We start from the raw sequence: 10,263 nt of genomic DNA, 5'->3' as shown, positions 1-10,263 counted from the left end.
TCTTACTATGTGATAGTATAGTTTGTAAATGTATCTCCTGCTGTCTACCTTTTATCTGTTTATAAATTCCAGTTTCAGGATAGCAATAAAGCTCATGCATGGCTTTGGCTCTGACTCTATCCCAAAGCTTTCCAAAGGGTGGGCTTTTTTCTCTTTCGTCTTCAGTGCATTTCATTTGGCCCAACAGGGCTATTTTGCTCCAAAGCTTTCCAGAGAGCAGCTCCACGTCTTGACAGTCTTCTCGATGTCACTTTTTTCCCCTTCCCATCTACTACTGCACAGGGCTGGCTCTGCTGCAAGGTGAACAAACAAGGGCTTTCTGGCTGTACTTTGCTCAGCTCTTCATTTTGTTTTCCTACCCACAGTTGCCCTTTCCCTTCCTACCACCAGTTGCTTTTCTGTTGTATCTTTTATCTCTGTACTGCAGTTCCAGTCAAACCCTGACCCCAAACCCACACATCCTTTCATCACATTGCCATTAGTGATGAAAGCAATAGCCATTCTAACCTTATTTTTAAAAATTAAAAAAGGCCTCAGAAAATGTTCAGTGCTCCCAATTTTATTTTTATTTAATGCTAAAAGTTAAAAGGAAAAAAAAAAAGGTACTGTAAATCTGACAAATGACAGAATGCAGGTGGTATTTCCATAGCATGATGTTAAAATATAATGTTGGTATCTGACATTACACTCACTTCAGTTGACATGAGTTTCATCATATGTAGAAAAAGTATCACCTTCAACTTAAAAAAAAAAGTACAGATTAAAAGGTGGCGCACTTTTAAAATACTTGGTGGCCAAGGAAAGGTATACAGTAAAAGTTGTAAACCATGTGTACGTTTCTCATAACTTTAAATGTGAGGCCACATGAAAGACAGTACATCTGTGAAATCCTATAAATCGGTAAAGCAAAAAAGGGAAAGCTTCAACACCCATCCCCTAATATTTTGAGTATTAAAAGCACAGCTGAAATATTAGGATTTGAAATCTGATACTGCCCACGTACAGTAAGTAGCTTTCTGACATTTTTATCCAGCTGTGGAGAATCTCTGTACTGTCATCAGGTATAACAAAAGACCAAACCCATGTCCCAATGTTAACTTTTTAACTTAAAAATAACCCAGATCAACACTTTCCAGCTGCAAGTCTTCCACAAAGGCCACCCAGGGGCCAGGCAGACTCATGCAAATCTTATTTTTCAACAGGAGTAACCTTCACACACAGCCCTTACAAGCTGTTTTCTTCCCCTTACCATTAGCACAGAGCAACCATAGGTTGTTTTTTCCACAGCTGGATAGACTTATTCAAAACAGCAGGATGGTTCTTTATTAATTCTTTTTGGAAAGCTATCTGTATTAAGATTGCAAAACATACAGATAGCTACCACAAATTAGGTCAAATGGCTGATCAACTTGTAACATCTAAGAGGTCAAATTCCAGTTTATAATAAAGTGCCTAGATACACATTTATACAACAAACCGTAATAGTTGAATTCTTTACAAATGTCTCTATGGGCATGTAAAACTGACTGTTTCTACATGTGTACATTTACATAAGAGAAACCAGTCCGATCTGAGTCATAGTTACCCCAATTAAAAAAAAAAAGTAACAACAAACTGGTTAATCATGCAAGTCTGTTGGTCATATAACAATGACTGGTAACACAAATCTGCACAGCGTTAATAGGTGCACTCATAAAAAACACTATGAAAAATACTGTATTTGGCGCAGTGTCTGATTTTCAAGTGTTAATAACCCGATCATTAAAAAACATTTCAACAACTTTAAAAAGACAAAAACATAACTAAAAAATAACCCAAAGTGGGTAACAATCTATATTTTCAAATTAAAATAGAAGCTGAGTTGTGAACGAGACATATAAGTTGTAATAGACCTTGAAGCGATGATTCAGCCTAATATTAGGGCCAAGTTACAAACACCTGAACATAAAAGGACTTAAAATAGTGTTCCTGTGGATGTTAAAATAGCACAAAAGAAAAAACCAGCATTGCTGAGACAACTATTTCTAATATCTGATGATTTATTGGTTTAAAAAATCATTTCACTGATGCAAAATAGTGATCAAAAGAAATGTTTACAAAAGGCTTCTAAAAATAGTTTGAGAGGTGGGGCTGTCCATTATGTAAAACCTTTTCTTTAATTTTCACTAGTTTATCATTTTTCCCCCCAGAAGAACTGTATTATTCACTTGGTGTTTCGAACACAGGTAAGGAGGAAATTACAGGTTTCCTCCACCCCCATTCAGGCTGTCACTGATATGCCCACAGGCAGTCCTGGCAGCACCATGTGCTGTTACTGTCATTGTACCATACTGTATTTAGCACTCACGAGAAACAGGGTGTAGGTGATAGTATCAACAGCAATAGCACTACAGGTAAATGATAAAAAACAAAACACAAAACAGAAACTAAACCAATCCCACAATCTCCAAGTTCACCTGGACTGGAACTTCTCTTGCAACTCTTTTCAAAGGAAATGACAACAGCAACGACGACAGAGCCCTGGGTGTTTACAAAGATCAAGTGGCGCTGCAGAACCAGGCCCTGTTCAAAGACAGCAGTGCCATCTCGTACACACCACCATCCATTATCGCCACCCTCCATCACTCAACTGTGAATTATGTAACCAACTAGCATGCAGCATTATAATCTTACAACTGACTAAGTGGGCACTGAACAGTGGTCACCTTTGCCTTAAAAAAAAAAAAGCCCCCTCAAAACCACACAGTCCAAAAAAATCTCTCAGCAACAACTCCCAGGCAGGCTTCAATGGCCCAACGACTGAACTTTAAGAACAAAACAAAGACTCAAAATCTATTTTCTTATTACTCTAAGAGGACAGTGTTTGGGGGTAAACATGGTGACATTTCCCAGTGGCATGCCCACTTCACAACAGTACCCCTTCTCACTCATTTCCTTTCCTTCTCCATCAGTTGGCCTCCAGTCTGAGAAAGGGGCCAGCAATAAGGAATAACAGACAGTAAGGCAATCTTACAATATCAGAAAATGTATTTGGCTTTTTTTTTTCTTTTTAAAGTAAGTGCATACAAATACAGCTAGAAGCGTTTCGGGTTTTGCCAAGTGCTCTAAAAAAGCAGCGCAAGTCACAGCCTACATTGAACGGTAACTGTCACCAGGATAGTAAAGCACAAAGATATGCTAATAACATTAACGAAAGAAGAAAATGCCTTTATAAGTACATACCTTTTGTCGTCAAAAAAAAAAAAAAAAATAGAAACACAATGTATTCAAAAAAATCAAAATTATACAGCCATGTTTATGAAGTCTACATTTCCCTTGTCTTGGAGATATATATATATATATATATATATATATGGAGATATATATACAATTCAAGCAGTTTTAGTTAAGGGTAATGATTGGGTTTTTCTGAAACCGGAAAGTCACGAGTCTCTTTCTTTTTTCACTTTCACATCTCCAGCAAGGATGGTCGCAATTTCCCCTTGCATAAAGGCCCAGGGGACACTGGAGCCCACAAGAGGGCATTTTTCCCCACTGGGACAATAGACCTCTCCACTAGCTCCCTGCTGTTTGATGCTTTGTCTGGAGCAAGGGAAGCAGAACTTGTGCGAAGGGACCGATGGGCACTGCACAAAGTGGGTGTCCTCCAGCCGCTCGTGGCAGAGGGTGCAGCACAGGGGGGCACTGGCTGCCAGAGAGGAGTCTGGGAGGCTGGCAGGGTGCACTGGCTCCAGTCCTCCTGTGCTGCCTGCCCCCGGGCCCCCCACTTCTCTGGGGCCTAGCCTTCTCTGGTTCATAGAGGACGGAGAGGGTGGACTGCTGCTATTCCTCCTGGTCGTGGAGTGAACCTGGTTGGCATCTTTTGAGGCATGACTGCCTCCTGCATTGTCTGCTACTAAGATCAGGGCTGCCATGGGGGACTGGCCATTCTGGGCCGCTTCAGGCGGTGTGGTCCGGTTGGAATGAGGTGAGGCAGTGGGTGGTGGAGGAGACACAAAAGAGGATGCAGAATTAATGGGGATCTTGAGCCCTTCTGTGGACGTGGACAGCCACGGCTGTGCCTCTCCATTGATCTTAGGGGGCCCGACTTCACCTTCTGGTTCTGGAGAAGGCTTCCTTTTCCTTGCTGTTCTTGCAACTGAAAAAACAAGCAAATAAAAGGGGAGAAATAGAAAATAAATGAACCGGCACCAAAAAGGACCTTTTTCTAACATGAAACAGAACTCGGCAGTTCTATCCTCTAAAAGCCTGTATATAAAAACCCACCAGTTTCAATTGCACGTGCAACTTAAAACACTTACGGGGCTGGCGCTGAGGCCCTGTAGCAGTTTTTCAAAAAGCCACCGAAAACGACTCATATACAATTGCCTACTTTTGCACATGCATGCATGTCCCCAGGTTTAACTGTGCATATGAGTTTTAAGGTTCCCCCAACAGGTTAAAAGGTGACTGGTGCCCTCCTGCTCCCATCCAAGAATGTGCTGGGAAAGGAAAACCCGGTGTCAGAGCAGATCAGCCCAGTCTGACTCATCTCTGTTGTGCTGCTTCAGCACAGGAACACGTTGCCACTAAGCACTGGTTCCGCCTGGGGCAGAGCAGGAAGTTGGGTGTTTGTTGTTTCTGGGCTAAGGTAGAATGGTGAATGGAAAGAGCACCCCCACACACACTGCTCTGGGTCCCCGTCTCCCCCAGGTCCCCTCACTCCACAGCCGCCCCTACCTGCTTTAGACCCGTTGGCCCCGTTGGCCTCGAACCCCAACAACCTGCCTGCAGTCAGGGCCGGCTCCTTCTTAAACTTGCTCTCGAAGGGCCCCGAGTGGCCATGCTGGTGCAGCGCCAGCAGCGTGTCCCGCACGGTCTTGGGCCGGTTGACCCAGTCCTGCTCCCCGGGCGCGCGGCTTTTGCCCGAGCCCTCGGCGCCCAGCTCCGCGGCGCCGGCCGCGGTGGACAGGCTGTCGGCCGGCCCGCGGTGCGCAGGCGGCGGCTTCTCCTTGGCCGCCGCCTCCCGCTGCTCGTGCTCCGTGGCCGCGCAGCTCGACACGGACGCGGGCCGCTTGTGCGCGCCCAGCTCGGCGGGCGGCGCGGAGCCCAGGCCGGCGGCGCCCGACACGGCGGCCAGCGAGGCGGCGGCGCGGCCGCTGAGCCCCAGCGCGGCGGGCAGCGGCGCGGCCGAGCCGTTCATGAGCGGCACGAGCGTGGGCGGCACGGCGTGGCCGCGCCGCGGGTTCGGGCTCTGGCGGTTCAGCTCCGGCGGCTCCTCCAGCTTGGAGAAGCCGTTGGGCACCAGGATGCCGTTCACGGGCGGCGGCTGCGGCGTCTGCGGCTGGGCCAGGCCCGCGGCCTGCCGAGCGCCACCGAAGTCGGGGCCCAGGCGCGGGGGCCGCTCGGCGGCGGCCAGCGGGTAGCGCTCCAGCGCCTGCGGGGCGCGCGGGGCCGCCTCGGGGCCGGCGTGGCCGAGCTGCTGCTGCTGCAGGAGGAGGTCCTTGGCCGAGAGCGGCGGCGGCTTGGCGGCGGCCGGGGCGGCGGCGCCGGGCGGGGAGCGGCCCTCCGGGAAGCAGCCGTGCGCCCGCTTCAGCTGCCGCGCCGTCTCGATGACGAACTCGACGCGGTCGGCGCCCTCGTAGTTGACGCAGCCGCGGCACACGGGCTCCGTGAAGTCCCAGATCATGGCCCAGGGCATGCGGGGCAGGTCACACAAGTAGCAGGACTGCCGCCGGGACGCGGCCGCCACCGCCACCGCCGCGGCCATGTCCGCGGAGCCCACGGAGGAGGGGGCGCCGCCGCTCGCCGCCGGCCCCGCGCGCGCCCTCCTGCCCCCCCAACCCCGCGGCTCCCCCACCAGCGGCGGCGGCGGCCGCAGGGGCGGCAGGGGCGGCGGCAAAGGCAGAGCCCGCGCGGGCTCGGCGCCCGCGCAGCGCCCCCGGGGCACGAGGGGCGGCGGGCGCGGGGCGAGGGGCTGCAGCCGCGGCAGCACGGCCCCCCGGCGGGCGCGGGCGGGCGGCGGGCGCGGCGGCGGGGGCTCGGCCGGGGCCGCGGCGGGCCTCCAGACCGGAGCGAAGACGGGCCGCGCGGGCGCGGGCGAGCGCAGCAGGTCGCGGCGGCGGCGGGCGCGGAGTGCGGGGCAGGGGGCGGGGAGGCCGGGGGGCGGGGGCCGGGGGGCGGCCGCCGGGGCAGGCTCAGCCCGAGCGGCCGGGCATGCCGCGCCGGGGCGGCGGCGGCGGCCGGACGGCGTGGAGCCCGGGCGCGGCGCGGGCCCCGGGTCGCTCCGCTGCTCCCTCACAGCTCCGGGCGTCGCCGCTCTCCAGCGCGCGCGTCAGCGCCCAGCCCGCCTCAGCTCCGCCGCGGCCGTCGCTGCTGCTGCTGCCGCCTCGCCGCTCCACTTCTACAGACTTGATTCTTCGACAGCCTCGCACGGCGCCTGCGCGGGCCCCCTCCCCTCGCGCGCGCGCCCGCGCCCGCCCGCCCTGCCCCGCGCGCGCCCGCGCGCCCCTCCCCCGCGCGGAGGCCGGGCGCCGCTCGAGGAGCAGCCCCGCGCGGGCCGCGCGCCCCAGCTGGAGGCGCTGCGAGTGCGGCGAGCTCTCCTGCAGCCGCCGGGCGGCCTCAGCCGCGCGGCCGGGACTCCTCGCGCCCCCGGCCCGTGTGCGTAAAGTCGTGCTACACCTCGTGTTTTGAGAGGGAGGCCACCGTGGGACCTGGTTGTCAGTACTGTCTGGAGGCCGCGCGGCGCGCGGGGCTTAGGAGTTACACTTAGACTGCGTGGTGGTGCTTCACGCTCGCGTGTCCTGGGGGCTTGGGGGGCGCGCTAGCGGCGCCTTTACGTGTTCCTCACACAGGAGAATGACTTCCCAAGACCGCGACCTCCCGACACGAGCCCTCCCTCTTCCAGCGCGGTCCCCGCGGCACCGGCAGTGGGCCGCTTATGTAGGTCTGAGGCGGGCGCGTGACGTGGGCGCGGAGCCGGGGCCCGCGTGCGCCGCCGCCGAGTGCGCAGGCTCCGCGCGGACGTGACTCGGCGCCGCTGGCGCTGGCGGCCTCATTGAGCTGCGCACATTCCAGCGACCGGGTCCGCGGCCAGCGCGCCGCGTCACTGCGCAGCCCCGCCCCTCGCGTCCCGCGCCGCGGAGCCCCGCCCCCGGCCCTGCTCCTGCTCCTGCTCCTGCTCCTGCAGGCCGGGCGTTCGACCCCGCGTGGGTTCGGGGCGCGCGGCGCGGGCCTCTCGGGGGCGGAGCGGAGGTGCGCCCACCACGCGGCCCGGGCCGGGCTCTACCCGGGCAGGGACGTCCGCGCCTGGCGTGGAGCGCTGGCCCGCCGCGCCCCGCCACGGTTGGCAGCCACGGCTCTGCCCGGGCTGCGCTGAGCCCTTGAGTTTCACAGTTGCATCGGGAGGAGGAGCTGGTGTGTGTTCTAGTAAACCTCTTGGCTGGTCGTCTGTCTTGCCCATAGGCGCAGGCTTAGCCACTCTCAGTTGGGACTTGGACACTCCAACCCTGCAAGGGCTGCCGCTGGAGCTGCTTTTGTTGGAAAACAGGCCCACATGGCTCCTTGAGACTGGAACGAGCTGGTTAGGTGGGGGAAGGAGCGGGCACTAATTATATTGTCTTTTCTACCTCGGGATTGGTAGGTGGAAAGAGAAAAAACTCCTGCTGACGTTTCTCCCTGGTTGTTGCTATTGAAAATGCCAGGTTGCATCAAAAGGTTAGCCACAAGGAAGCGGAAAAACACCCGTAGAAAAACAGTGGAGGGAGCTGCTTAAAGCACGTGAAAAACCTGTTCGCAGTGGCACAGAAAACGTAATGCCAGACCTAAGTGTTCTTTCAGGCCAGCGCTGAACCTCCTCTTGGGGATTTCCAGAGAAGGTGCGCCTGCTGTGAAGGGCTCCCCCTCTGTTCCAAATCCTGCCTCACCCTCTCCTGGCTGGGGAAGCAGCTGTGGACAGTGGGTATGGTCACTCCTGGTCCCTGCTGTCACACCACTTTTGGGACCTGTCCCTTTGACCACTCTCCATAGAAACCATGTGCCACATTCTAGCAGGTGACCTGGCCCACCGGGCCACTGCCCAAAGGGCATAATGCCTAGTTTTGCTGCAGGGAGATGAGCCATCTCAGCACCCCAAAGAGATGGCCCCACTAGGCAGTGACAGAAACATTACAATACTAGGTGTTAGAGCCATGGCCTAATTATACTCATTTACCTGCAAGCGGCGCTAATACCCTCAAGGGAAAGCCCAAAGTAGAAATAAGGAGATGGCAAACTGCTTTAAGAGGTACTAAGTAAAGATTTTTGTAGAACAGGGCTTTTCTTCTCCAAATGGAGAGCAGTTCCTTTTTATTCTGCACTACCAGTTTAATGTCGAAACTGATTTGATGTAACTTCCCTAATGAAATGCCCTCAGGAAAATGGAAAGGCTAGTTTATGGTCTCCCTGACCATGAAAGGATCCGGGATCAAGGGGGTTAAGGCTGGCGCTGGATCCAGGGCAGCAATTCCTTATATTGTATCAAGTCTTTCCTGCTGCCTGGCCTTTCATGTAGCTCTGAAGCAGCTTTATCGATGTATGCTAAGTAAACACAGCTTTGTTTTTGTCTCCCACCCCCACCCTCCCTCCCAGCGCAGCCTGGAGCTGGATCCCTTCCAAAGCTGGCTGCAGCAGTCACCGCCTCCCGGCGCACAGGAGCGGGGTTTCTAGGGTGAGGCAATGCGTCTGCAATTCGCAGAGACAAGGCAGTAATTGTAATTGTAGTTCATCATGTGATGACTTATGAAAGAGGAAGTCGGTATGTTTTAGTCACGTAGACTCTGCCCTCCTGCTTAAGGCCCCAGGTCCTCTCAGAAGAGAATTGTGATAATCTTTGCCATTCACAGTCAAGGTTACCGGCGCGGCTGACTGAACTCCCACCCACTCCTGCGCGGACAGGCAGGCTGAGGCCGTGTGCAGTGTGGGGCAGTGGGTTGAGGCTGGCTTTTAACCAGAATGCTGAAATGCTGCAACTGCACTTAAGAACTAAAGGAAATATTCTGTGGGGAACACTCCTGCTGAGAGTCTAGAGGAAGCAACAGCCTTTTCCAGCTTTAGTTTCTAAGATTTAAAAAAAAAAATACAAAGAATAATCACAGTTTAGAAACAAAAGGAAAGCCATTCAGTAGGATAATGACGAAGCGGGAGTAAGAGAAGCGATGGGAAGGTAAACCAGAGGGAGCAGCTCAGCAGTAGCTGAATGGGAAGAACAGCTCTGACCTCCCACCCTGAGGTTTCCATGGGCTTCCACTGTGTAAGCATTAAACCTAAAATGTGAACCTGTTGCCCGGAGCCTAGTGCAGTCAAGATGCTCTTGTACTGACCGTTGACAGCAGTGTAAAGAAATGGGTCCTACCAGAGGACACACAACTGGGGAGAGGCTGCCTCCCAGGCCCCAGCAACGTGCTGTGCAAGAGGCAGTGTTCCAGGGACTGCTGAGTTCATGCCTTCCCCCTATATCCACAAGTGGAATCACAGCCTTCATTCTTTAGAGTGCACTCTATTAATAGCAGGATGTTGCAACCATACTGAAGCTTCTCAAACTCTGACCCTGGTGGATTTGAAGGAGAAAAAAAATGCAGTGACGTGTCCTTGGGTTTCTGTGGATACCGTCCTAGGCTCCTTGTACTTGAGCAGAGCACCATCAGACTGGAAGGTCACGTGTGATATTCAGGGATTTTCCACTTTAAAAAAAGTTATATATTTGAGCATGTTCGTTTATATGAATATATCTATACATACTATTGAGAGGGCATAAATGAACCTTATGTAATAGAAATGAGAGCCTTTCTTCTAAGTAATTGCAGCATTTTATGAGACAATTCTGTTTTCCAAATTGCAAATACGCTTTTTTAGAAATACTTTCCCTTTCTTTGACCTCTCCCTGTAGCCTGCCTCCCCTGTGCACAGAAAGCATTTGGTTATTAAAGAGACTTTTGCATGTGGAGGAGATAAACTCTCTGTGGAGGGTCTGAGAATCAAGCCAAATAAAGTCACAGGAGCTCTCACCACCCGCACGTTACACACAGAAGCTGTTAGTCACCAGCCTCTGCGTAAATGTGCACAGGTCTCCACTAGAGTAAAACCCGGGGTCTTGGTGTAGGTGAACTACTTCACGGTGTCAGAATCCAAAGAGCTGAGGGAAAAATACAGACAAAGGAGAGATTGAGGTCACACAGTCCCTCAGCCCGAAGGAAATTTGTAGGAGAACTGGAAGGGATTCAACACCGTTTGATGCCAGAACCCTCC

General features: G+C 53.3%; 1 protein-coding gene across 2 annotated transcripts; it reads right to left on the bottom strand.

Moving 5' to 3' along the window:
• Positions 1-543: 543 nt before the first annotated feature.
• On the bottom strand, positions 544-5,781 carry IRF2BP2 (interferon regulatory factor 2 binding protein 2). Of its 2 annotated transcripts, none has more exons than XM_016199878.2 (2): positions 4,720-5,781; positions 544-4,138 (listed from the first exon to the last, which is right to left on the bottom strand). In XM_016199878.2, exons 1-2 carry the CDS (start codon positions 5,747-5,749, stop codon positions 3,423-3,425), a joined length of 1,746 nt encoding a protein of 581 aa, XP_016055364.2. In that variant the 5' UTR covers positions 5,750-5,781; the 3' UTR covers positions 544-3,422. The 2 variants fall into 2 exon arrangements, with proteins under 2 accessions (XP_016055364.2, XP_087685197.1); XM_087829071.1 differs by having other exon boundaries at positions 4,768-5,781.
• Between the last annotated feature and the right edge of the window lie 4,482 nt (positions 5,782-10,263).

This window comes from Miniopterus natalensis, chromosome 21, assembly GCF_054644295.1.
Source record: "Miniopterus natalensis isolate mMinNat1 chromosome 21, mMinNat1.hap1, whole genome shotgun sequence".
Lineage (NCBI taxonomy): Eukaryota > Metazoa > Chordata > Mammalia > Chiroptera > Miniopteridae > Miniopterus > Miniopterus natalensis.
This window is presented reverse-complemented; position numbering and strand designations above follow the sequence as displayed.

What these genes read in the sequence shown, in the direction of transcription:
- IRF2BP2 (XM_016199878.2), bottom strand. Translation starts at nt 5,749, where the DNA reads ATGGCCGCGGCGGTGGCGGTGGCGGCCGCGTCCCGGCGGCAGTCCTGC. An exon ending in GGCCAACGGGTCTAAAGCAG is followed by an intron (nt 4,139 to 4,719) that starts GTAGGGGCGGCT and finishes TTGTTTTTTCAG; the next exon opens with TTGCAAGAACAGCAAGGAAA.